The sequence below is a fragment of the Cucurbita pepo genome, chromosome LG08 (genome assembly GCF_002806865.2).
Source record: "Cucurbita pepo subsp. pepo cultivar mu-cu-16 chromosome LG08, ASM280686v2, whole genome shotgun sequence".
NCBI classification, from domain to species: Eukaryota; Viridiplantae; Streptophyta; class Magnoliopsida; order Cucurbitales; family Cucurbitaceae; genus Cucurbita; species Cucurbita pepo.
This window is the reverse complement of record NC_036645.1, coordinates 1,380,978-1,408,023: the sequence shown is the minus strand read 5'-3', so window position 1 is coordinate 1,408,023 and position 27,046 is coordinate 1,380,978. Positions and strand designations below refer to the sequence as shown.

Here is a 27,046-nt window from a genome sequence, read left to right as displayed (position 1 = left end):
AAAAAAAAAAAAAAAAAAAAAAAAAAAAAAAAACTATGGCTTAGCTTAATTTTTAAAATATAGATAAAAGAAAAAGTAAATATATAAATAAAACGAACCTGGGGCTTTCAAACCCATTCCCATCCTTCTCCTGATCCCTCGAACTTAGCTCCATCCAAAACCCTAAACCTTAAACGCCCGACACCCTTAACCTTAAATCCTAAACGCTGGACAGTTCCCTGCATTAGAATTCAAAGCAAAAAACAACAAATAACAATATACAAACACATGATTATTTCATTCATGCTGTTCTACGACGTTGCATCTTATCGCAATTTTCTTCTATCCACATTATTTTGAAACTACCAATTCTCAGTGTAACAATTTTTACAATAATATACATTTTCCCATATGTACAAATAAACAGCTTAATTATTCACAAGGTTGGATATTTACCAGCCGAACCACCACACTGATCAAGCCTTTACGCAATTGCATCTCGAACAAGGTTTGAAATAACTCAAATGGCACGCGACCCCTCCACGGTCTTCTTTAAGGTTATCATGGGCAAGAAAGTATTCGGTCATAGAATGAACGCTACCAGGATTTACCTCCGAGTGAGGACGGTTCCTTCAATCTGATAAGAGGAATTTCAGGATCCCTAGAGAAAACTCTGTTACCATTCAGATCGGTCGTTCCATACGATGCCGCCAGAGGAGGATCCATCACAAATCTACATGATCTCCATGCTGGACTACTTAGCTCAACCCCATAGTACACCAAATGATCTGAAACACTTTTTCCAGAGACAGACCTGTCACATTGGCAATATTTTAAAGCTTTCTTTAGATTACTAAATACAGATTTTCATTGTTGGAAATTCGTAGCTCAGAAATAGCAACCAAAATTCCAGAATCAAATCCATAATAAGTAATGCTGCTCATCAACATCTGATCAAACAAGAGAAGAATTACCTGCTACAAGATGGGTCTTCACCAGAACCATCACAAACCTTTTCAACTTGATAAATGAAACTTCCAAATCCAACATCATAAAGCCACACCTGCAGATTGTTGGGACTTTTAAGTTACTTAAAAGGGACTAATTTAGCAGAGAAATATGTAATGTTTCTGCCATTTGAGTCTGAAATGTGCACAACTTTTAGGTTTACTGGCATTGAATATATACAAGTACCATTTGCAGAGCCCTAAAGAAGCATTAGTTTTTTTTTTTTTTTTTTTTTTCCNCCAAATATTAACTACGGTTAGATCTCCTTATAACTCATGGGAACAGAAGTACAACTCTTCAAGTAACCTACTACAGTTGGATTCCTGTAGGAAAAAGCAGTGGTGATACCACTTATCTTCATCTTTAAAAAAAATTCAACACTCTCTTGAAAGTTAAATTTAATTTTACAACCCTCATTTCACCGATAAAGGTAAGACGTACTGTTTGAAGGATATTTAGAAATGTCTTCCAAGAGCAGAGAGATTAACATAGTTGTGTTTGCAAACGAAAGGAACTGCTAAAAAAGGAGATTGTGCACGATTTTTCCCATCAAGTGCACGCCATCACATGTCCTAAGTATCTTTGTATAGTTCAAAGTATCAATGAAACATACCTCTCTAGGAAAATGGCGATATGTCTTTCTAGGAAAATAAGAATAAAATGGAGGCAAATGGGGGACGATATCATTTCCATTTGTAACTCGAAATGTATTTGGCACTATATTGCTATAGTAAGATGCAAAGACTGCATTGCCAATACGAGGCTGTCCAAATGTCATAACCTGGACATTCTGGTAATTGTGGCTAACCTGCATTGAATAGCAAATCCTCAGCATAAAGCATCGATCAAACAAGAGAATCTAAATTAAAACCTAACATAAAAACATTCATATCTTCCTAAGATTCTAAAAATATTGAAAACAAGAATGTTCAAGCACCATGTAGGTGGTTTGACGATAGCTTTCCATTCTGTAGTAAAAGAAATGTTCAAGCGCTAAACAGGCAGTCAAAATATATTTTTAACTTCAACCACGAATGGCTACTGGAGTATGTTGACTAATTTTACAAAATTTTAAGACTACTAAATGTCAAAGACTTTTGGCCATCATATCTTTCAGAAAAGCAATGCAACAATTATCAAAGTTATCAAGCAAGGAAGAAGCTGACGTCACTTACTGCAAGATCCAGGCCACAAAATGCTGCCATTGCCCCTCCCATTGAATGTCCAGTCACCATGATGTCAAGGTTACCATAGAACTTCCTGGCTCTTTCAACAGCACTTACTATCGCAGGGCGTATTGTTGTATTGTGATAAGCAAAATAAAACCCATGGTGCACCTGAGGTAACAAGAACTAAAGTTATTGTGTCTCTCTCTAACAGCTTAACATTGAGTTTTAGTAAAAATGATGAGATAAAGGTTCTCTTCAAGGACTGAGGTCTGAATCCTACTTGAGTGCTGTTATTTGAAGAAAATCAAATAAAAACTAAGAAACACCACTACATAAGTAGAAGGCAATTTAAACTTACTCCTCCTCTGTTCTAGTTAGTTATTCCTGATTGTGAACTTCGTATTCCTTGTACGTGTGTGTACATATATATGTGAACTTTGTATTCCTTCCTAAATTAAATATTTTAGAAGTTCAAAATGGTTCTTATATCTTTTTTTTAAGACTTCAAATAGACTGCATGTCTTGTCTGCAACTCTATTCTCTTCAATTTGTTGTGTTTTAAAACTCTAAACTAGGTCCATCTCCATGCACCCAGTGCTCACTTAATCGTTCAATATGATATAAAAGAAATATCATCCAATGGTAAAATCTTGAGGTTTTATACAAGCACTAGAAGTAACCCCACCCAATGTAATCTTCTTTTATATTAACATAGACGAGGACTTAAAACAAGCACTAAGATTATGAGGTGGGCAAGACCTACAAGCTTTTTCAAAGACAACTTTCAATCTAGCATATGCAAAAGAACAGATAACAGAAACTTTTCGCAACACACACCATTGCATCCGGCATGCCAGGGTACATCTGGTCAAGCTGCTTCCAGTATAGGTCTTCAATCCAGTTCTGTATGCTGTAAATAAAGTTTAAATACATAGATCAGACCATCACCAACCCCCAAACACCAGAGGTGTTAATATGGTTATATTTATCTTTACAAATCAACAAATGATTTGATTAATTAGTTTCATCAAATAGAAAGCAAGGACAAAGTTACAGAAAAGCATAATACCAGTGGAATAGTTTACAGGGAAAACTTTGTTTGCTTAATCAATAGTTTGTACGTTCAAAGTGTCAAGGTATTACTGTCTTTAGATCAGTTTTTTCACTCTCTAAATGCAAAAGCTATACACCATAAGCAAAATGAAGCTATTTGTCCACTATAAAAGACCAAATCGTTTGTTCCAATGAAATTTTGCAAACCGATAAACCTCAATTTGCTCACCTGTTTTCTTGAGTTCCTCTAAAAGCAATAACGATAGCATTAAGACTCTTTGCTACTCCGACATACGACTGCAGCAAGTACAAAAACGATATCACAACAACAAATTTCAACCAAGCTCGACTAGTTTCCCTAAAACCATCCAATGAAATATACCTGTAGGCAGTGCTGGACATCAACAACCAGTTCTATAACTTCAAACCCCTGTTTCCATTGGAAATGAACATAAGTGCCGATTATTTTGGCTAAAAGAAAACTAACTGCCTCAATATACACAAAACTTGAATATCAAAGATGTCTAGTACTTGTCTACACCCCTGAAAATCATCAGATTACCTAAGTACCTGAGTCAGGTCATCACATCTTGAGCATGTCCAAGTAAACAGTTCCGTTAAATCAGATATGTACGCCTGAAATCACAAATTGCTTAATTCAAGCGAATGACGTAACTATAAGTAGCACATAAGATGAAGAACAAAATAACCACCGGGCATTAAAAAGATAAAAACATACCGCAGAAGCATATTGCACCAAGATTTCCGCAAGAGTATGGTTGAAAGAAATAGCATCCCCGCTGTGCTTGTGGTTCAATCTGAACTCTGAATTTGAGGAGTTCAAGCACACCATTAGACGAACTCGAAATTTCAGCCAAAAAAAACATATATATACACTAAATTAAAAACATGCACACTTCCTTGTAATACTTAATAATTAAAAACAAATCAAAACGAAAAAAAAAAAAAAAAAAAAAGCCATGAGAGCTTATGCTCAAATGGGACAGTATCATACCACTGTGGAGGGTTGTGATTCTTTACATGGTATCAGAGCCATGTCAATGGAATCCTCACATGTCAAATAAAGAAGTTGTGAGCCTCGAAGGTGTAGTCAGAAGTGACTCAAGAGTCGAACAAAGGGTGTATTTCGTTTAAGGGCTCCATAGACCTCCGAGGGCTCTATGGTGTACTTTATTCGAGGGGTGGATTGTTGGAANCAAAATGCAAGGCGATTAAAAGGAGAATCATCAGACACCAAGAAACGGACAATCGGCTCATCAAATCGAAAAATTCTCCTCAAAATTGGAATCACACTCCACGAGCAGGAAAATTAATTGAATAAAAAAACAATTATGAAAAGAGAAAAGTTATAACAGCGAACGAACTTGGAAAAGGAGAAACCAGCTAGAGAATCAGCGGCTCTTCCAATGATCGGAACGTTCAATTACCGGTGACGGCACCGACTTCAATCAAGATAAGAGAAAATTCAGCGTTTCGAAGCACCTAAGCAAGTAGAATCAGTTCTTGCCGGAGAAGGAAATTCTTCTGCAACAAACGGAGGAAGTTTAACAAAGCAGAAGAATGACGGAAAACGACTTGAGAAGCCGATGGATTGCGTAAAGTTAAATCGTCGTTTCAATTCCAAAAAAATGCCCTTACCTCTAGACTTATTTACGCTTTTACCATCCCATTAAGCCAGCTGTTTCTGCGATGGATTCGCTTCTCTTGAAATTCTTTATTTAATTTTTTCAAGTTGGACAATTAAGGGCAATTTAAGGGACCTTGGATAAAATAAAATAAATAATAAATAAATATAATATATATATATATATATATATATTTTTTTTTTTTTTTTTTTTTTTTTAACTTAGATATGAAAGTTTTGAAGTAAGTCCCATATATATTATCATTTTTCAATTAAATCTCTCATCTTTTAAAAATAAAATTTTATCCTAAAGGTTAGTGCACAATTTCAAAAGAAGGAAGATAATTATAATTTTTTAAAACCACAAGGGTAATTATGTAATTAGTTCAAAAGATAATCTGTCTATTCCGTAACATTTAGGGGTGTTTGGCACATAGATTTAGGAAACTTGGTTTACAAAACTTAGGTTGTTTGGAAATTTGGGTTCGGAACGCAAATTTAGAAATACTGTATTTATAAAAATCATGTGATCTTCGAGTAAATGAATGATACACGGATGAACTGAACTAACAGCCACAGATGACAATGGAAACCCCACACGAAACTCTATTTTTTTTTTTTTTCAATACTCATTCCGATAGTCCCCGTGAAATTTCAGACATCTCCAAAATTACATGAGACCGACCGACCAACCAACCTAACTACGCTCGACACCTCGATTTGATTACACAATTCTCCCTCTTTCTTTACCTCATCATTGTTGAAGAACCAGCAGCAAGAACAGTAAAACAATGTTTTTTGGGTTGGACTTGCAAATGGAAGATAAGATACCTGTAGTTGTTGTGTTTGTAATATGAATCTTTCCTTCCTCTTCTTCTTCCTGCAATTTTACCTGTAGTTTAGTAGGCACTGGCACCTTCATTTCCTAGCAGAAGATCAAGCAAAATGTGATGAGAAACGAGAAACGTCGAGCTTCATCGCTTTCATTCTCGTGAACTGTCGAAGCTGCCTTGCACGTTCGCCTGGTTTCTCTCTTTCCAGTTTTCACCCCACATTTTTGCTTCTGCAACTGCACGTTCTCTGTTTACGTCGCGGATCTTCGGTGTTTCCCTTGCTTGTCCTGTATATGCAGGACTGTCTCGTAGAGACTCTTGTTGTTCTAACTCATCCAATTCCCATTTTCGACCAGACCCGCCTTCCGTGTCAATTCTGCTTAGCTCGGTACCTCCACAGTTTCTGTAGTTTGACGGGGAACAACGTCCACGACCACGCTCATCAGGGCTATCCAATCCATCTGGCAAGCCTCTTCGCTCATCTCGGGATCGTGGAGTAGTACCACTCATTCGATTGCTTTGAGAAGCAGCTGTATTAGGATCATAAGTTTGCGAGGCTAAATACGTCAGAGCAGTAACTACGTCCCCGATTAGAGGTCGAGTAGCAGCTTGCTCTTGCAAGCACATTGCTGCAACTGCCAATGCCTGATAAAGCCCCCGCGTGGGATAACGACCTTGCAGCAGCGGATCGGCCATCTTAGGGAACTTTCGACGATCTTTAAAAAGTGGCCGAGCCTGTATACCATTTGCCAGCAAAAGCTTTGAGTGATTAATACAAATTGAAATGCACAAAGAATGAGAACAGTAAAGAAAGCATACTCACCCACGCTACAAGATTATGCTCTCCCGGACCTCTGGTATTATCGATCGCCTTGCGCCCTGTGATAAGTTCAAGAAAGACGACTCCAAAACTATATACATCCGACTTGAGAGTGAGTTGACCAGTCATAGCATACTCCGGAGCACAATAACCATATGTTCCCATTACTCTCGTCGAGACGTGAGTCTTATCACCAACTGGACCTAGTTTCGCAAGACCGAAATCTGACAGCTTGGGATGGTAGCCCTCGTCTAGAAGAATATTGGACGACTTCAAGTCTCGATATATAACAGGCGGGTTCGCTTTGTCATGCAAATATTCCAATCCTTTTGCAGCACCAGCTGCGATCTTCATTCTAGTATTCCAATTCAAGGGCTCCTTATCTGGTGGAAAATCTGAAAATAGGTACAAAAAGTAATCAGAAAGGTTTTGAAGAATACAAATTGATGGATAAGTAAAGCTTCAAGAGAATGTTTGTGAGATCCTATATTGGTTAGAGAGGGTAACAAAATATTTCTTATAAGGGTGTGGAATCCTCTCCCTAGGAGACGCGTTTTAAAACCTTGAGAGGAAGCCCGGAAGAGAAANTCCGACGGAAAAAGCGACCAGACAAGCAAAAATCGCCACCTTCAACCACCTATGCCTCTCCATACTCCAGAATACTAAATGAATCATTAGGGGAAAAAATAAAAAAAAATAAAACCTAAGATTTGAGAATAGTAAANGACGATGGGCTTGGACTGTTACCAACGGTATCAGAGCCAAGTTCGAAGTAGTGTGCTAGCAAGGACGCTGGACCTCAAAGGGGTTGGATTGTGAGATCCCACATTGGTTGGAGAGGGTAACGAAGCATTCCTTATAAGGGTGTGAAAACCTCTCCCTAGTATACGCGTTTTAAATCTTGAGGGGAAGCCTTGAAGGGAAAGTCTAAAAATGACATATCTGCTAACGGTGGACTTGGGCTGTTACAGTTTGACTCAGAAGTTAGATTTAGCCCTTCATCTGGCCATGAGAGTTAACTCATTGTTAAAATAGATGGTGGGAGATACAAATTGATGAATGTGATGACCGCTATAACAACCCAAGCCCACCACTAGTAGATATTGTCCTTTTTGGACTTTCCCTTCCGGGCTTCCCCTCAAGATTTTTAAAACACGTCTGCTAGGGAGAGGTTTCCACACCCTTATAAAGAATGTTTCGTTCTCCTCTCCAACCGATGTAGAATCTCACAATAGCAAATGAAGATCCCCACCCACCCCAACACATAATCTCTATGTGCACGTCTATGATGGTGTTGGTGGGAGCATCTAGCAAGCTAGTATGTCCGTTAGTGCTAAATTTGTGATTAAGATTGCTTTCATATTTGAAACTTAAAAAATTGTTCCTATCACAAGATGAAAGAAAAAGAAGGGATAGATATCAAACCATGTAAATGATCTTCCAACGACCCCAATGGCATGAACTCGTAAACAAGAAGCCGTTGATCGCCATCAGCACAATAGCCGATCAAGTTAACAAGATTTGGGTGATGTAACAGGCTAAGCATTAGAACTTCAACCAAAAATTCCCGATTTCCTTGAAGACCATTACGGTCGAGCTGCTTCACAGCCACTACCTGTACAAGAGCAGTCATTCAGAACTTATATTTCATGTCATAAATTTGTTTCACATATAAGGACAACCAAAGATGTTGCCTCGACAGGGCAGGAGACTTTCACATGATCTGTGAAATCCCACATCGATTGGGGAGGAAAACGAAGCATTCTTTATAAGGGCGTGGTTTTAAAAACCTTAAAGGAAAGCCCGAAAGAGAAAGCCCAAAGAGGACAATATATGCTAGCGGTGGGCTTGGGCCATTACAAATGGTATCAGAGCCAGACACCAGGCGATGTGCTAGAGAGGAGACCGAGCCCCGAAGGAGGGTGGACACGAGACGATATGCTAGCAAGGATGCTGGTCCCGAAGAGGGGTGGATTAGGGGGTCCCACATCGATTAGAGAAATGAACAAGTGTCAGCGATGACGCTGGGCCCTAAAGAGAGGTGGATTGTGAGATCCCACATCGATTGGAGACGAGAACAAAGTATCCTTTAGGAGTGTGTGGAAACCTCTCCCTATCAGACACGTTTTAAAAACCTTGAGGGGATGTCCAAATGGGAAAGCCCAAATAGGGCAATATCTGCTAACGGTGGGCTTGGACCGTTACTTGATCGGTGCCCTTTACATCCATTGTCATAAATCATTTCAAGATAATGAACTTCAATATGTGAAAAACAATATCTTACCTGTCCCGTGCTCTCCAAGCGGCCCTTGTAAACTCGTCCAAACCCCCCTTCTCCCAATAAGCATTCAGGTCTAAAGTTCTTTGTCGCTGTAGCAAGCTCCCGAAACGTAAACGTTTGAGCTGCAATATGTGCCGTTGTTCCCTCCTTTTGAACAGTTGGTTCGTTCTTAGCATCAGATACACTCCATGTCTTCGATTTATCTATAAAAACCAGCAACTTAGACATCATGCCAACCATACTAAGCTAATTCAACATACATTTTGCCCTTTCTATAGCCTTAATCATTTCACAACGTCAAAACATTCACAAAACATCACTAAGCCAAGAACAAGATAATGAGGAAGTTAAAAAAACAGCAAAAAGATAAAAACAACAAAAATTTGAACGCCATGAATTCTTCAGATCAAAACCACAAAAATTTCTCCAAAAAACCTATGAACAACGAAAACAGAACGAACCAGCAAATTGCCACAGTTCAAGGAAGCCATAGCGATGGAAACAAGCAAAACAAGCAAAACCCTAAAGAATTAACCCTAGAAAATGATAAGAACGCCATTGATTTATCACCTGAGCTCACTCTGCTAACACGATGAGACAGCGCGGTGGCGCCATCCTTAGCTGAATCCTTCTTAGTAGCTTCCTTTGCGCCATTACGATCGGATGATCCAAAACAAGGAAAACAACCACCCATAATCAACTAAAAACAAGCAAGAAAACCCCAAAAAACCCCAATTACAGGGCCGAATTAACTAACTTAAAGTGCTCATAATCATATCCAACCCCTAAAAATCGGTCCTCTTCCTCAACCTCCTCCATCAAATCGCACTCTCCCCTTACAGGGAAAGATCGCGACGAACATTTCTGAGAAGCAGATCACCAAATCGAAGAAACTGACATCGTGAAAGAGTAGTAAGGTAGAGAAAAAGAACTGCGAAAACCTTTTTTCTTTTTCTTTTCCTTTTTTTCTTTTTAAAAAATACTCGATTAAGTACAAATATATATATATATATATATATATATATATATATGGTATTGAACTTAAAGACCAAATCTGGGTGCAATTAATTTCTTAACTGCAAATCCATAACGAAATTATTAAACAATTTATTTATTTTTATTTCTACCGAAAAGGAAAATTAAAATAATAATATTTTTATTTTATATATATAGGAGTGGGTCCCACATTTGTGACGGACATTCTTAAACACATGCTCTAAATCCCATTTTAATGCCTTCTTATTATCCAATAAATAAATAAATAATATATATATATATACACACACCGAGACTGTTGAGGTTGGGAAGTCTCGTTTACCAAAACTTGTACTTGAATTAGCTATTCTGACTTAAAGAAATCTCGAGCCAGCACGTTAGAACATAAAGTCAAAAGTTTGGCTGTTTGATCTTCACGCATTATCGCAACTATTAGGGAAACATGCAATGTACTCGTTGAATAATACGCTAATTACTATTTCAAAAGTATACCATTCGATCCTCCCTTCAGAAAAGGAGGTTCGGCTCGAACGAGTTCACCAACTTCACTTACTCCTATAACGAGTTTGGTTCGAACAAGTTCGGATCGATTACAATATACAGAACAGCTCTACGAAGGTTGGGTGCGTTTTTCACCTTATTTCATTTTATAAAATATAAAATAATAAACAAAATAGACATTAAAAATTTCCCTATAATAATTTAATATTTGTTTAATGGGTAATTATAAATTAATAAAAAATAAAAAAACCATTCCCATCCACAAAAATCCATACAAATTAATTAAATTATTTTTTTTAATTTCTGCCATTTTATATTTGAGGGACATCTCACATTATTTAGTAAACATCAAATCTTTGTCCTCATCCTGTCGCTAAAATAATAATAATAAATTTATTTTATTTTATTTTTTTAAAAACTCCATTTTGGGCTTATTGGGCCTAAGTTTACAAATACCTATTTGTAGCCCAAGTTTCAACCCACATAAAATTTGAATTTTTAACATATTAAAGTGATTTAATTTTTTAAAAATATCAATTTTATAGAAAAAAAAAATCAAATACAATAATTAAAAATATTATCTTAATTTAATTAGGTTTATTATTATTATTATTATTTTTTATCATTTCGAGTATACCCTAAATTTACCGGATGTGGGACTTTCATCATCTAACACCTCCCCTTAATCGAGGCTCGACTCCTTTCTATTGGCATGACTAAGTTTAGGGCATGACTCTGATATCATGTTAGACGAACACAACTCTAGTATGATATTGTCCACTTTGATTCTTTGAGCATAAACCCATGATCATTCCCTAAATTAGTCGATATGGGACTTTCATGATTCATTTTTTTCTTAGTAAATTTTTTTAGTTCAATATTCGAAAATAAATAAATTCGAATATCTAATTTTTTTTAATAAAAAATACATGTCAATTATTGTTAAATTGCTCTTATTTTATCGTCAGCATTAAAACCCGAGGTTGTAAGCTAACTAGTGGGATGTTGGGATTTATCCCATTTTATTAGCCAAAGAATATATTCTTATTTTTTAAAAGAAAAAAAAAAATCTGATCCAATCTTATTTATTGATTAGACATTGGAATATAAACCAATCTTTTTCAATGCTTACACACCACATTACCGTTGATGTATTGTTGCATAATTCCCACGAATTTCCCAATAAATGTCCTCGTGACGCTCACGTGGGCCCTACAAATTTCCTTTTTTTCTTTTATTATTTAATACTTTTAATTTCTTTCCCTTGTATATTTAAAAAAAAAACAAATATTTAAATATTATTGTTCTGATTAATTTAATATTCTAAATATTTATGTTTTCAAATAGCATAAATAAATAAATAAATAAATATATATGTATGTATGTATGTATGTATCGAGGTGCTCGACTCTTGGTCTAAGGAAAAGAGACAAAATAAAAAAGATATTCATATTCATTTTTTTTACTTTCAAGAATAATATCGTCATAAAATCTTTTATCTTTATTATTATTTTTTTTTAAAGAGAATAAAATTTTATACTTTTAGAGATAGTTATCAGTATAACGACCTAACTTCTAAAATATGATTAAACTTGAGTTGTTATCATATGCATGTTACGAGAGTTTTTCAAAATTTGATCGAGTTGGAAATAATTAAAATATAATGGCTTTCAAAGCAAATTAAGATTAAATTTGAGATAATTAAGCCTAAAAAAGAACGTGAAAATGAAACTCTATCAAATTATTCGTGGTTTCTATAGCAAAGATTGTCGGGCGCCTAAATGCTCGAAAAATAAAAGGTTTGGAAAATGCAATTATTGATGGGTGAACGACGAGGATCTGATTGTCGGTTTGCTTTAGAAAGTAAAAATTGGGTTCTGTTTGAAAGATGTCGGATTCCCGAAAAGTGAGACGAAGAATTCAAGAACAAAATGATCTAGCTAGAACAACATGGTCTTAAACAATTTGTTTGATCTGTTTGAACCCTTGCCGATAAGAGTCGAACACTTGTTAGTTTGTGTCCGAAACTTTCCAACTCATATATTTGAATTTGAACAATTTTGATAAACAAATTCGAAATTATCCGATTTACGTGTCATATTCAAAACAAGCCAACACAGTTTAAAAAAAAAAAAAAAAAAAAAAAAAAAAAAAAAAAAANACAAAAATTATGATACCGTTGTTTAAACATGTCGTCTAGGGTAGAGGTTACATCTCCCATATCATTTCTTGCTATTCAAAATCGTCGTCGATCAAAGGTGCACAAGCACTAAGATAGGTCATCATCCACAGTAATCAACTTAAATCGATCAAATTTAATAATATTAAATTAAATAATTGTCATATCTATACGATCTCGATTTGACTAGTAACTATTAATCTTTATGAACAAGATATCGCTACTAGCTTCTTTAAAATGATTTTATCACGGTTTTAAATAATTTTTAATATTTAATATTCTTTTAAAACTATTTTAGTCAGCTAATTAGTCAATAATATATCTCCATTAATTAAAATTAATCCATCAAAATATCCTTCTAATTTCTTTTTAGACGGTCGTTTATGTATCAATTATCACACCATTTGAAAAACGTCAGTGATTCAAAACAGAATGAAATTAAAATATAATTTAATAAAATAATTATACGAACATACGAACAAAAATATAAAATATAATTTTTTTGTGGAAGAACATTAAATTAAAGTTCATATATATATATATATATATATATATATATATATANTATATATTGTTGAAAGCATTGATACAAACTCTACGTAGAGGTAATCTTTCGTTGCAATAACCTCTCGAAAGCAAGAAGACAAGAAAGGGGAAAACATAGATACTCGGCGGCGCAGCGATCAGAGCCAAAGGGCGCCGGCTTCCTTGAGCAATTTATTGAGGCAGCCATTGAGGTGGAGGGTGATGATGGCATTGGCGGAGCCGACGAAGCGACCACCGATGAAGACGGCGGGCACGGAGGGGTTGCAGCCGAGGCGTAAAAGAGCCCACTCAATCTCCTTCCCTCTCGAGTCCTCGTCCAGCTCGTACACGGCGGGGCTCACCCCTTGGTCGTAAAATAGCCGCTTGATTGCATGGCTCATGCAGCACGAGCTCTTGCTGAATATCACCACCGCTTTCTGTGACGCCACTTTCGCTATCCGGTCCATTTCCTTTAATATTCTTGCGTTTTGACACTCCCAAACTCACCGCCGGGTGATCCTATTATCTCTCTTTCAAGAAGAAGAAGAAGACGGTTGGCTATGAGTACATGCTGGGATAATCATATATATATATATATATATATATACATATTGTGAACTGTATCTTTCATTTTATTATTATTTTTAAATATATATTTATATGTATTTTTTCAAATTTTAAAAATTAAATTATAAATTATAAATTTTAATTTTTTATCGATTAACCTTTCAACTCATTTAGACTTTCTTTCAAAAGTCAAATACAATTTTAAAAATTTAAGATTAAATTTATAATTTAATTTTTAAAAATTATATATATATATTTATAATTTGGATAAGGGCTAGTTAAATTTGAAATTGGGTAAGGATGAATTAATATAATAATAATAATAAAAAAATTATTCGGTTATTTAATTTTTTTCAAAATTAGGGTTTTGACTTGGAAAAAAAATTTGAAGCATAGTTATAAAAATAAAATAAATGTGACGTATTTAACCAAAAATAAAAAAGAATTAATTAAAGAAAAGCAAAGGTGGGGGAGGAAAGGACATATTAGATATAGGGGAATTTTTAGCTTTACAAAAAATGGGAGTTTTTCAAAAGAGTCTTATTTTGATAGCGACATGTGCGGTTCGGTTTGAAAGTGAATTGATAAATCAACCGACAACTGAAAAAACGACATAGCTTAATGATAACCCGACACGTATGAACACGATAAAATTTTACGAGATCAATTTTAATACCTATAATTTTAAAATTAAGTTAATTGATTCGTAGAACGTAATATTTAATAAGAATTCGATTAGAAATTTCAAGAAATACGACAAAAATTGTTTTAATACCTATATTTTATTTAATATTAAGTTAATTAATTCGAGAAAATTTCAAGAAGATTTTAAAATTACGTCAAGTAATTCAAGAAAATTTTCAAACGTGTGGTTTCTTCTCTAAATTTCCACTGATATCACTCTCGACCTATGAGATTGTAACTCGTGTCTTATCAACATTGAGCTATATTCAGATCCACGATACATATAATTTTGAGAAAAAAAACAAAAATATATATTTTTCGGACAAGACAAATGAATGAAAGATGAGCTCGGTTCCTCCTGCTTTGTTCTTCGCTCGGTCCCGAAAGGAAAAAACGCAAGAAAAGTAAGAAGAAAACGAAAGCGAAGACGAAAACGATGATGTCGAAGAATGTCAACTATGGGTAAGAAAGAGAGAAAGAATAGGAATGTCGCCATAGATACATATGATCATATCATCATATACTTTATTTGTTTTTGTAATCTCAACGCCATTTTCCATTCCATAAGCTTCCATGAAATGATTCTTTAGAGACAGAGAGAGACGTATGTGTTTAGTAATATTCTTCGATATTGAAAAAAAGATTTTAAAATTTTATTCCATATATTCTGAGAATGAGAAAGAAGAAGAAAAGTAGAAGATGATGAATGTCCGTTCTCGATTTTAGATTCTGCATGAGTTGTGTTNTAACGAACCCAGGTTTGAGTTTCGTTTAAGATTTGTAGTGAGCCGGGTTAAGATCATAACGCTGCACGGTTAAAAATGTACAACCACGACACTGTCCAAAATGGTCACTTATAATTTTTTTTGTAATTATTATAATTTGAAAATAAAAAATTCAATGACATTATTTAAATTCTTTTGAAAATTTTAGGGTATACATTTGAAACAAAATACTAACGAGCTCGAGTAAAGGCGTTCTAAAGGTATTATTAAATGTGTATGTGGCTCGAGTTTTGTGTAATGGTTTTTTTTTTTTTTTTTTTTTTTTTTTTTTTTTTTTTTTTTTTTNTGTGTTCAGTTGGCAAATATAAATCTCACCTAAAATTCAACGAAATCACAAAAACGGGCGAAAAATGTGTATAGGGCTTGAGTTTTGTTTAAGGTTTGTCATGAGCATGTAAAGATCATCAATGTACCACCATGACACCATACAAGATGGTCACCTATAAAGATGTCGATTAGAATGTCTCGGTGAGTTCGACTAGAGGGTCGAAGAAATTTAAAGTTTTGACCTCAATGTTACGTCTTATTAACCAGACAAACCTTCTCTAATAACCCGAGCTTGAAGACGGAAGAGATAAGAAGGCATCGACCAAACCTAGCACGACGGGGCGACGAAAATAACTTATCAAATCTCTTTTATAGATCGTGTTACTCGTCAAACCAAGTGCATCGAACCAAGATGAAATGGTGGCAAATCCACGTGGAATATGTAACAGCCATTGGATGAGATAGGGTTAGGTGCTTACAATGAGTTGAGCTAAATATTTAAAAAAAAAAACAATTTTATTTTAAAAAAAAAGGAGAATAATTGGATTAAAAAAACCTAAATAATGTGGAAAAGGAGAACAAGAACACGTGAAAATAGCAATGGATCAAAGACGAAATAATAATAATAATAATAATAATAATAATAATAATAATAATAATAATAATATTCGAAGGGCATGTCAAAAGAGTTTTTTATTTTGTGAGACATATCTCCTTTAGAGCATAATATATATAGATATTATTCTTTCATCTTATATTCATTCGGTTTTTGGTTGAAACTACGTGTCAATACGATCAAATGTGTTCGTTCTTTTCTAGAGGTGGAGATTATTGGTGCATCGACTCTATTTGTAACAGTTCAAGTTCATCGTTAGTAGATATCATTCGCTTGGACTCAGTTACGTGTCGTCAAAGTGGCATAAACCACATTTGTAACAGTCCAAGTACACCATTAGTAGATATTGTTCGATTTGACTCGTTACGTATCGCCATAGTGGCATTGACTCCATTTGTAACAGTTCAAGCCCATCACTTGTAGATATTATCCAATTTAGCTCATTATGTTAGCCTCACAGTTTTAAAATACATTTACTTCCACCCTTATAAAAAATACTTCGTTCTTCTCTCCAACCCTAAAGTAGCATGGACCCCATTTGTAACAGCCCAAGTCACCTGTTAGTAGATATTATTTGCTTTGATTCGTTACGTGTCGTTAAAGTGACATCGACCCATTTGTAACAACCCAAGCACACCACTAGTAGATGTTGTTCGATATGGCTCGTTACGTATGACCATAGTGGCATTGACTTTCTTTTTTCTTTTTTTTTTGTGCAATTGTGCCTCCTCCAAATGGCCCTTAATGTGCGTATAGAATTGGATTAGGATTATTATTTGGATCTTATCCCCATAACAAATCTATCTCCTTTAATTTTTTGTATGATCCTTTTAGCCCATTGTCACATATGCAATAATAATGCACTATATGAATTGTCTTCCATCACCCAAAAATCATAAAATTCTCTTAAAAATAAAAATAATTGTATTCTCCAAATTAGACTATTTTACAATACTATTATGTTCGAGAAGATTTCATCATTGCATTTGTACATCAACATTAAACAAAATTTAAATCCTCTCCCGACACGACAGTAGAGTGCACTGGGAGAAGGTATTCTCCCGACACGACAATAGAGTGCACTGGGAAAAGGTTCTCTCTTGACACAGTTTAGTATCACAGTGTGATGTCCCACATTAGTTGGGAAGGAGAACAAAACACCATTTATAAGGGTGTGGAAACCTTTCCATAGCAGACGTGTTTTAAAGCCTTGAGGGTAAGCTCGAAAGGGAAAGCCCAAAGAGGACAATATTTGCTAACAGTGGATCTGAGTCGTTTGGTATCAGAGCCAGACATTGGACCATGTGCCAGCGAGGAGGCTGTTTCCGAAGGGGGTAGACACGAGGTGGTGTGTCAGTAAAGACGCTGGGCCCCGAATGGGGTGGATTTAGTGGTGGTCCCACATCGATTGGAGAAAGGAACGAGTGTCAGCGAGAACTCTGGGCCCTGAAGGGGGGTGGATTGTGATGTCCCACATTAGTTGGAGAGGAGAACAAAACACCCTTCATAAGTGTGTGGAAACCTTCCCCTACCAGACTCGTTTTAAACCCTTGAGGGGAAGCTCGAAAGGGAAAGCCCATCTGCTAGCGGTAGATCTGAGTCGTTACACACAGTCACCCCCTCCTGCCTCTTATCCCGTAATTTTTCTGATTGGATAACATAACTTAGTTTTTGTATGCCCTTGCTTTATTCTCTCGGGTATCTAATAATGTGTTAAAACATATATTTAGCTATGTAAAACGAGTTAAAGCAAACTAACTAAACGTTACCAACATCAATTCTCGATGCATTTTTTACATGGGAAGAATCTTTAGTGACACCTTTTTTTACTTTTCCGACATTCCATGGTGTCAAAAAAGCCCTGAATTCTTATAGCGACGATATATATTCTCGACGTCGATGTGTATACATACATACATATCCATAAGGAACCAACTTGGATTTGGTAAGGCCAAAATAACCCCTTCACCAACCCTGCCCCTTGGCTTCAGCACAGGGACGTTTATGCATGGCCCTTAACATGTCATGGGGGCATCCATCCACATAAAAACCAACGTTCATGCATGCATGCATGCATAGATGTTTTTTTGTCAGTGGGAGAGAGACCAGAATCTTTTAGGTTCATCTTTTTAAAATCATTTTCAGCCCTAAAAAAATATATACCTTTTCCACTCATTTAATTATTATTTATTTTTTAAAAAATTAAAATTTTGAACTTTTATTTTAATATTATTAATTACCATTATTTTTCTAATCCAAGTAAAACTCACACCATTTTAGCATTTTAAGAGGAAATAAAAAATAAATAAAAACATTTTATTTTATGTGGTGAGAGGAGGCGTCGAAACGGCATCGTATCATATGAAAAAAAATTGGATTGGGGACCTTACAGCATTTCGAATCCACCTCCCCACCAACATTTTCGTTTATTTTATTTTTTTCAAATTTCAAGCCAAAAATAATTAAAACCAATAATTTCCAATATTTCAAATATAAATAAAAATATATTAGTTTTTCTTCCTAATTTTTATAAGGAATATTATAATTTTTAATAGCTGTTTAATTTTTTTTAACTCAAATAATTATTATTAAATGATAACCAAACCCAATTAATTTATTCAATTTTATTTTTATTTTTAATAAAAAAAAATATTTATTTATTTATTTTTCAAGTTGAATTACCATTCAAATTTTTTAAAAAGAGTTTTAGAGAATAAGTAACAAAAAAAAAAAAAAAATTATGTCACAAACAAAATAACAAATATATATATATTTATTTAAAATAGTTAACAACCCACGAATAAATTCTACTCGTATTAATTGAGTTGAGTTAAATTTGAGTAAAATTTTAAAGTAAATTTATATTATATAACGAAAGTGACTCGAACTTTATGTAAAAGAATGGATAATATAAAGTTTGAAACGACGATGAAATGCGATGGGTTAAGAAGGACAAGTCTCTATTTTCCGCATTACAATTGCAAAGATTCTGACGTTGTCGTTTCACTTTATATCTTCCCAACGCGACATGTCGTAAATGCACCTTGAAATTACATATTCCTCCTTCCGTGACTTTCCTTCACCGGTTCAATATTCGTTTACCTTTCCTGGGGTAATTGGTCCATATAAATAGCCGGCCCTCCCGGTTGGTTCGAACTTGAGCTGAAAGCGGGTAGAAGAATGGAGAGAGTTAGAAGGATGGTTTCAGAGCGGCCGGTCGTGATCTTCAGCAAGAGCACGTGCTGCATGAGCCACACTGTGATGAGGCTGCTGAGTGGGTTTGGGGTTAACCCGGCGGTGCACGAGGTGGACCAGATCGCTCGAGGCAGGGAGATCGAGCAGGCTCTGTCTATGCTTGGCTTTAGCCCCACGGTTCCGGCTGTCTTCATTGGCGGCCAACTGGTCGGTGGAACCAATGAAATTATGACACTTCATCTTAATCGCTCCCTCATTCCCATGCTTACTGCTGCTGGCGCTTTGTGGGTTTGACCTTAAATTCAGCTGACCAATCCTTTTTATACTTTGTCCGGTAGTAGTGTAATTTAGTGGATAAGATATCGATTACTATCTTAAACCGATAAGAGTTTATTTTGATCGCTCGATCACCTTATATAACTAATACACAACTGACTCAGACGGACCGAGTCATTTGGTCGAAATCTGTTTTTTCATTTCGAAAAAACAAAAAATGACCTAATCGACTGTCGTGTTGTATTTAGAGAACGTATGTGAAGTCTGATTTGGTTAGTTTTTGTTCAAATAGACTCTGATCATATATGATCAATCTACGGTCAATGATAATTCAAAATATGTCTTTTTTCCCTTTTGAGAAACTAAAACATGATCCAATTGACTGTCCTGTTGTATTTAGAGAAAGCATGTGAAGACTAATTTGATTGGTTTTTGTTAAAATAAGACCCTGATCATTTATGATCAATCTACCTTCCATGATAATTCGAAATATTATTTTTGAGATTAATGATATGTAAGAGTAGAAATTTGAATTTTTTTTTAGAGATATGAGCTATACTCGAGTTGACATTAAATAAAAATTAACCATACAAAAGAATATAATTCAAATAGTTAATAAGTCAATTTGAGCGTAGTTATCGGTATACAAAATTCAATATAAATATTAAAAAAAAGAAAGAAATATATATGCTTAAATTTTTTTGTAAAATGTAATTCGTTTAACTATTTTTTAAATTGATATATTAAAAATTAGTCATTAATCTTGCCATTAATTAATAATTATATTATCAACGAAAATTATTTATTTTGACTTTTAATAAGGCCAGCCCAACAACAACAACTTGTTGGGCCCATGGAAGCCCACGACAGCGTCAAGTCCATGTTCGACACGTAAGAATCGAGATTGCGCAAAATCCCGATAACCCTTTTTTCCCGCTTATTTTTCTTTCCATCGGCTCCAATTTCCAAGATCGCTGATAGTGTGGTCCCCACTTGGACGATAAAGGCTTAAATATCTATTTATTTATTATCTTCCATTTATTTCATGATTTTAATAAAAAATAATAAACTAAATTCAAACCATACCCGACCTAACTTAACTAACCTGAATTATATATCATCATCGATTAATATGGATACTTGATATTTAGTATAAATATATAAAAATATAAATATAAATATTAATAAAGAAATAATAATAATTTAGACCCGTCAATATGAGTATAGTTCAATTGACTTAATATCATATGATCGGAAAAAAAATAAAAAAAATAAATAAATATATTTATTTATTTATTAAAATGAAAAAAAAAAAATCTAGAGACTATAGGGGCGAAAAGGAACAATTATATTAAAAAGAAATTAAATGCGGTGGGGCCCAGCCCTCTCCCTCCAAAATCAACGGTTATTTATTGTTCTACTACCTTCAGCCTCGTTTGTCTGGTTCTTCACATGGCGCAACTTAGCGATTTACTTGTACCCGCCTATGCTGCCTTATAAGGTAAATGCTAAAGTACGCTGCCTTTAAGGTCACTTTCTGCTTCTTCTTCTTTCCTTGTCGCATCTGCATAATGGACGACTGAACCAAAAAGTATCTGATCGTCCTCAGAGTTACGCTTTTGTTTTGCAGGATTCATTGTCGTGTTAATTGATTTTTTTCTTCTTCTGGATTATTTCCGAGTTTTTCTATCACTATCTGCTTCAATTGCGGTTTTGTTTCACCGTAAATCCTCTGTTTCTGTGCTTCTTCGGGTTTATGTGGCTGTGTTTCCGGCTGATGCTGTGGAGCATCGTTTGATGGTAATGTAGGTTGTTCTCTTGAAGCGCTTAGGGATTTGGAGTGAGAGGAAGTTACTGGTGCTCAACGAGAAGTTTTAGTTCATGAAAATGTTCGGGTTTCGAAGACGAATGAAGCTCGGAAGGTTAGCGATTATGTCGGTTTATATCTGTTGTGGCAATATGTTAAGCTTTTGTTCGATTTATTTGACTTCTGGAAAATCTTGAGTCGGTTCTTTCTGAACTATGCGTAAATTAGTTCGTTGCTTTGTTTTTATTTCTACTATTTGCTTCTTTATCTTGCTAACCGCGAAGAAACACGAATTAATGCGGCCATATTTAGCCTATTTTGATTGAAAAAGTTGTTTCGTAAATGTAGATTGAAAGTTCAGCTTTCGGATCCTGCTCAGGGAACTAGGAGTCCTATAAGACACCCCAAACGAGTGACCAGCTCTAATGTGAGGCTTCTTTTTTGCTGATTTAGATTCATGTTTGAAATAGAATAGCACATTTCTTAAGCTGTTTTTGCTTGTAGACTGAATGTGCTGCTGCACCCACAAGTAGGCATTCTGAAGAGCATGATGGCCAACGTGCTTCTGACGTTCCTCATACCAGTATTGGTGCATTGGGACAGTCTGAGAATTGGATGGTCTTGTCAATTGCAGGGGAAAAACCATCTCCTCGTTTCAATGTATAATTTTCTGTTTCAATTCTTGATGTCGACATCAATGATAATGTTACATTGGTTTAGACCTACACATGTGATCGTTTACTGTGAAGAACGTGACCATCTTCTCCTTTTTTTTTTTCTTTTTTTTTTTTCACAGCATGCAGCAACTGTTATTGGAAATAAGATGATTGTTGTTGGTGGCGAATCTGGGAACGGATTATTGGATGATGTACAGGTTGTGATTTTTTTTTTTTTTTTTTTTTTTTTTTTTTTTTNTTTCTTTGCACCAACTGTGTACACTCAAGTGATTGCTTTGCCCGAGTGGATAGTGATTATATCGTTCTGTCTGCAGGTGCTTAATTTTGATAAATATACCTGGAGCACAGCCTCATCAAAGCTTTACTTATCACCTAGCTCACTGCCATTGAAGATCCCTGCATGCAAGGGTCACAGTCTGGTAAGTTGTCACAAGTAACAATAGATAGCGGGTGTGCGTGTTGGTATGTATATATTGTTGGAAATCTGTGTGTCCATGGAACTAAATCTCTAAAACTAACAGACCAGGCCGGTTTTTGAGTTGAGATTCATAGAGTGGACTTGTTTAAGTGAAAATATAAACCAAATGGGTAATTTCTGGACCCAAAGGATATTAGAGATTTATTTTAATGAGACGCTTACTTTTAGGATGAGGCATTATATGGTTCTATTGAACCATCAGTACCAGTTCCTTTTAGTTAAAAAGACTAATTGACTGGACTACGCTTCTGATATACCAAATTAGAGCAAGAGAAATGCCATCAGCAAGATCTTAGATTAAAACATTCTTTATGGAGATGAGTTCTAATGCACAATATTATCATCTATTCATTTAACCCAGGGTGATGGGACACTCTTTATGACATCTCATAATCTAATTTTGCTCAACTTTTATTTTCGAAAAGGTTTCATGGGGGAAGAAAGCTCTCCTGGTTGGGGGCAAGACAGAGCCAGGAAATGAGAGAATTGCAGGTTAATATTCTAGTATTAATATTGATATTTCTTCTCTTTTGTTTGGTAATCTGATCTTTGTGGTCCTTGCAGTCTGGGCATTTGACACAGAGACAGAATGTTGGTCGCTGATGGAAGCCAAGGGAGATATACCTGTACTAGTCTTTGTTACTCAAATTCATTACACGCATTTTATCAAATGGTTTAGTGATGATTGATTCCATTAATCCTTTGAATTCTTTTTTTCCTTTTCAATTTTGAAATCTTAATCTTTGGAAATATCAACTTGAAATTAAATATAGGCCATCTAATTTTGATTGAATATTTTTAAATTCGATTTCATGGTTAATTCTAGTTGATATCATTTCCCCCCCAGTCTTAGTTTTTTGGAATGTTGTGAACACACAAATGGTAGCTTGCTGAGGAGATTAATTGTGAATGATAGCGAAGTTAAAGCAACTTTAATTATTGCAGGTTGCTAGAAGTGGTCACACTGTAGTTAGAGCTAGCTCTGTCTTAATCCTCTTTGGTGGTGAAGATAGTCGGAGGAGGAAACTCAACGACCTTCACATGTTTGACCTTAAATCGTTTACCTGGCTCCCTCTACATTGCACGTGAGTAACTTTGGCGTTGGTTGAGTTATTAGTATAGTTTTTTCGTGAAGTTTTGCATAATTGATGCTATGTAATTCCAAGAGAACCTTTAGTTTACCATTTTCTTTTACACTATTAGAGATGTTAGATGTTTTCTTCTTCTTACATTTCCTTATCTATGTCAGAGGAACAGGACCTTCTGCAAGATCCAACCATGTGGCCGCTCTTTATGATGATAAAACACTACTTATATTTGGAGGGACATCAAAATCCCGGACCCTGAATGATTTATACTCACTTGACTTTGAGACAGTATGTAAATATGCTTTTCATTACAAAGTTAACCAAGTCTATAATTCAGAACATCATCCGAATATAACCCTGATTGTATGTAGAACTATTTTTGTACCTTGGGCAGATGGTGTGGTCAAGAATAAAGGTACGGGGTTTCCATCCATCACCTAGAGCTGGTTGCTGTGGTGTTCTCTGTGGAACTAGATGGTGCATAGCAGGGGGTGGAAGCAGGAAAAAAAGTATGTTCATGGTCTAAGAAGCAAATAATAATACTTACTACACAATTACATGATGTTTTTTTTTTTTTTTTTTTTTTACCGTGAACTGATTTTCCTCTCGTTTTTTTCCCCTGTTCTCAGGACATACAGACACTTTAATCTTTGATGTACTGAAACATGAGTGGTCTGTTGCTGTCACGTCTCCTCCATCTTCTGTCACCACCAACAAGGTGAGTGGTGAAAATTTTGATTTTATTTGTTGCTGTATGTTGCCCACATTTGCTATTTATTGGATCTTTATGATATTCCCTCCGGGAAGGAAAACTGCTAAAACCTTCTTAATGGTTCTTTATTATTGTTTCATACAATTCTTGCAGAGAACTTAGTGGATGTTGCACATTTTTGTTATAAGAATTTTATGTTTGAAGCCTGCAAAACATTCTTTTGAAAAACACAACTGTTACACTGCTATTCAAATTAGGGCTAACTCTTTTTCATGATTGCCTTTTGATTAAACAACTTTTCTAGTAGTCCACAGTCATACTGTTCATGTTGGTCTTGCATCGTGCTTGTATAATCTCTTCAATCCTAAACCAGTTATTGTAAATACAGTTTTTTATTCTTAAAAAACTTAATTCTTTTTGAGAAGCAATCATTTGAAGATAATATAGTGTGCTAATTACAGACCTCTTACTTTGTGTGAACCACTACTCTTGGATGAATACTTAATATAGATATGTTCTCTTAGGGTTTCAGCTTAGTGCTCGTGCAGCACAAGGAGAAGGATTTACTTCTTCTTGCATTTGGGGGATCCAAAAAAGAGCCATCAAATCAGGTAAGATTCAATATTATATTAAAGATTATTCTTCACTCACTAAAATGTTAAACTACCTTTTTTTTTTTTTTTTTTTTTTTTTTTTTTTTTTTTTTTTTTTTTTTTTNTCATGGTTGTCCCAGGTTGAAGTATTGACCATGGAAAAGAAAGAACCATCCTTTAGGCACCGGTCCAATCCTAGTAAAATTCCAGAAACTCTTACTTCAATTCATGTATTTTTTACAACTTTACATGGAAACTTAGTGATGCTCCCTCTCATGTTCAGTTGACTCGACTGTTAGACAAAATCTAGCATCTGCTATTGGACACGGTTCTGGAAGAAAATCCATTTCAGAGTTCGCACTTATCGATCCAAGTCCTGTTCCTGGAAATATTTCACTGCGCAAGCAATTTCATAATGATGAAGCCTTTGACAAAACTACTAAGACAACCAAGACTCCAGAAGATGATTCCTCTACTTCTCAGGTAACTCTAGTTGGTTGTATTGGAGATAGTATATGATGTGGGTTTGACAATTGTGAATCATTGCATTTATTTTATTTAGCAAGTTTAACGTATATCAGACACGGTTCGTTTGGTGCAGGCAACAGAAAACAAGATAACTCAATCTGGAAGTGAATTCCACGGGGAGACACTACCTTCTGTATACGAATATGACAGTTCAAATCCCTTCAAGGAGGGAGTTGGATATCATCCCATGGATAACACTGATCTATTCAGCGACAACAGTGGCAAAGTAGTAACATCATCCACTTTTTCGAGCATATATCAGTTCTATGAAGCGAAAATGGCGGCATTGATTAGAAAGAACGGAGTTCTCGAAGGGCAATTAGCAGCAGCCATGGCAAGTCGAGAAGCTGTGGAGAAGAATTTATCCTCTGCTCTAAAGATCCGGCAGGAGATGGAGAAAAGAATAGCTGATATGATAAAGGAGATGGAAATGCTGAGAGATAAGCTAGCAGGAGTAGAAATAGCAAAAGAAGAGGCCAACAGCCTGTCAAACATCGTGCACTCTGACAATGTTCGCCTTGAACATGATGTCGCTTTCCTCAAAGCAGTTTTGGATGACACCCAGAAGGTATTATACTTGTCTCATGGCATGGTCGTGTTTGTGTTTCTGTCGAATTTATGTACCATGATGCTCAAGTGTTGGGGACTTTTTATTTTATTTATTTATTTATTATTATTATTATTATTTTGTGTAGGAGCTTCATTCTACTAGAGGAGTCCTTGCTGGAGAAAGGGCCAGGGCTTTCCAACTTCAGGTACTCGACTAACCACAAAGCTAGAACAGCTCTATCTCTTTCCCTCTCCCTTTTGAGTTTCATTCTTGTCAATATAATCCTCTGACAGATTACTTAGAATGTTAGCAACCGCACTGCACGGGTTAATATGTTAAAACGTCAGCTATAGTTTATAGCTAGGACTACTAGGATATCTAATCCTAAAGCTGTATCTGCTCGCTCTCCCTTTGAATTTCGTTCTTGTGAACATAGTCCATTGATAGGTTTCGTGTTTGACCACCCTGCATGAGTTACTTCACAAAAATGTCTTGTATCTTGGCTATGACTACTAGGGTAGCTAAATCTCATAGACTCCTCGAACTTCATCACCCCTTAGTGTCAGTGTCAGCTCAGGGTAGTGCTTTCACTGTTGGTGTTTTAATGAGTACATTCATCGTGCATTTTTTGTTCTGTTCCAATCTTAGGCTTATGGTTATATTGCATCAAAACATTTACCTTCTTCTGTCGTCAAATGAATTATTCTAGGTTGAAGTATTCCATCTAAAGCAAAGATTGCAGTCCATGGAGAACCGAGCACCGACGCCGAGGAAACCGTTCCATATGTAGGAATGAAATTCTAACGACCTGAATCGGTAAGAAGATCATGGTAGGCTTCTGTAGATTTAGATGATTCCAATTCTAGATGGAGAGATTTTTGTTAGGAATGTAGTAACATTCTGAAATCAGAGCTTATAGGAATCCGTTTCCCCCCTCGAGGCATCTAACTATTTAGAGATCTTCCACTTCTAATTTCGATTAAAAATCTTAGGGATCTTTAAATGTTATTATTAACAAAGATTTATTGTTTCTAGAAACTCTTTATTTAATAATGCATATATAAAAAGGAAATAAAATGCTTAAGAAAAATTATAAAGTTTTTCAACAAGTTGTATCAATTTTTAGTTTTAATTTATACTTTCATCAAATAGTAATGACCCTAAACTTGAATTTTTAAAAAAATCCCTTATGAGATACAACATCGATAACTCGCAGCCTAACGAGTCCCTTAGT

General features: G+C 35.3%; 5 protein-coding genes across 5 annotated transcripts; 2 read left to right on the top strand and 3 right to left on the bottom strand.

Moving 5' to 3' along the window:
- Positions 1–258: 258 nt before the first annotated feature.
- Positions 259–3,967, bottom strand: LOC111800018 (probable feruloyl esterase A). The gene is made up of 9 exons (XM_023683593.1): positions 3,949–3,967; positions 3,772–3,845; positions 3,592–3,639; positions 3,439–3,506; positions 2,994–3,066; positions 2,163–2,324; positions 1,601–1,795; positions 954–1,042; positions 259–793 (listed from the first exon to the last, which is right to left on the bottom strand). Exons 5-9 carry the CDS (start codon positions 3,018–3,020, stop codon positions 577–579), a joined length of 690 nt encoding a protein of 229 aa, XP_023539361.1. The 5' UTR covers positions 3,021–3,066; positions 3,439–3,506; positions 3,592–3,639; positions 3,772–3,845; positions 3,949–3,967; the 3' UTR covers positions 259–576.
- Positions 3,968–5,351: 1,384 nt separating this feature from the next.
- On the bottom strand, positions 5,352–9,763 carry LOC111800017 (serine/threonine-protein kinase PBL27-like). The gene is made up of 5 exons (XM_023683592.1): positions 9,359–9,763; positions 8,792–8,991; positions 7,933–8,122; positions 6,511–6,902; positions 5,352–6,422 (listed from the first exon to the last, which is right to left on the bottom strand). Exons 1-5 carry the CDS (start codon positions 9,480–9,482, stop codon positions 5,838–5,840), a joined length of 1,491 nt encoding a protein of 496 aa, XP_023539360.1. The 5' UTR covers positions 9,483–9,763; the 3' UTR covers positions 5,352–5,837.
- Positions 9,764–13,047: 3,284 nt separating this feature from the next.
- On the bottom strand, positions 13,048–13,548 carry LOC111800837 (monothiol glutaredoxin-S10-like). Its single transcript, XM_023684712.1, has one exon. It carries the CDS (start codon positions 13,454–13,456, stop codon positions 13,148–13,150), a length of 309 nt encoding a protein of 102 aa, XP_023540480.1. The 5' UTR covers positions 13,457–13,548; the 3' UTR covers positions 13,048–13,147.
- Positions 13,549–19,073: 5,525 nt separating this feature from the next.
- On the top strand, positions 19,074–19,521 carry LOC111800929 (monothiol glutaredoxin-S2-like). Its single transcript, XM_023684852.1, has one exon. It carries the CDS (start codon positions 19,089–19,091, stop codon positions 19,395–19,397), a length of 309 nt encoding a protein of 102 aa, XP_023540620.1. The 5' UTR covers positions 19,074–19,088; the 3' UTR covers positions 19,398–19,521.
- Positions 19,522–20,939: 1,418 nt separating this feature from the next.
- LOC111800322 (acyl-CoA-binding domain-containing protein 6-like) lies at positions 20,940–26,840 on the top strand. The gene is made up of 17 exons (XM_023683963.1): positions 20,940–21,301; positions 21,535–21,613; positions 21,691–21,846; positions 21,983–22,060; positions 22,178–22,282; positions 22,767–22,833; positions 22,906–22,967; positions 23,287–23,426; positions 23,591–23,717; positions 23,824–23,938; positions 24,059–24,147; positions 24,666–24,752; positions 24,875–24,932; positions 25,018–25,217; positions 25,336–25,830; positions 25,958–26,017; positions 26,522–26,840. Exons 1-17 carry the CDS (start codon positions 21,261–21,263, stop codon positions 26,600–26,602), a joined length of 2,040 nt encoding a protein of 679 aa, XP_023539731.1. The 5' UTR covers positions 20,940–21,260; the 3' UTR covers positions 26,603–26,840.
- Positions 26,841–27,046: the final 206 nt, after the last annotated feature.

Excerpts from the sequence above, each read along its gene's own strand:
- LOC111800018 (XM_023683593.1), bottom strand. The coding sequence starts at position 3,020 with ATGTACCCTGGCATGCCGGATGCAATG. Across the intron at positions 2,325-2,993 it reads CTGGCATGCCGGATGCAATG|GTGCACCATGGGTTTTATTT; the intron begins GTGTGTGTTGCG and ends TTGTTACCTCAG. Across the intron at positions 1,796-2,162 it reads TTTGTGGCCTGGATCTTGCA|GTTAGCCACAATTACCAGAA; the intron begins GTAAGTGACGTC and ends TATTCAATGCAG.
- LOC111800017 (XM_023683592.1), bottom strand. The coding sequence starts at position 9,482 with ATGGGTGGTTGTTTTCCTTGTTTTGGATCATCCGATCGTAATGGCGCA. Across the intron at positions 8,123-8,791 it reads GCTTGGAGAGCACGGGACAG|GTAGTGGCTGTGAAGCAGCT; the intron begins GTAAGATATTGT and ends GCTCTTGTACAG. Across the intron at positions 6,903-7,932 it reads GTTGGAAGATCATTTACATG|ATTTTCCACCAGATAAGGAG; the intron begins GTTTGATATCTA and ends ACCTATTTTCAG.
- LOC111800837 (XM_023684712.1), bottom strand. The coding sequence starts at position 13,456 with ATGGACCGGATAGCGAAAGTGGCGTCACAGAAAGCGGTGGTGATATTC.
- LOC111800929 (XM_023684852.1), top strand. The coding sequence starts at position 19,089 with ATGGAGAGAGTTAGAAGGATGGTTTCAGAGCGGCCGGTCGTGATCTTC.
- LOC111800322 (XM_023683963.1), top strand. The coding sequence starts at position 21,261 with ATGAAAATGTTCGGGTTTCGAAGACGAATGAAGCTCGGAAG. Across the intron at positions 21,302-21,534 it reads AGACGAATGAAGCTCGGAAG|ATTGAAAGTTCAGCTTTCGG; the intron begins GTTAGCGATTAT and ends TCGTAAATGTAG. Across the intron at positions 21,614-21,690 it reads AACGAGTGACCAGCTCTAAT|ACTGAATGTGCTGCTGCACC; the intron begins GTGAGGCTTCTT and ends TTTTGCTTGTAG.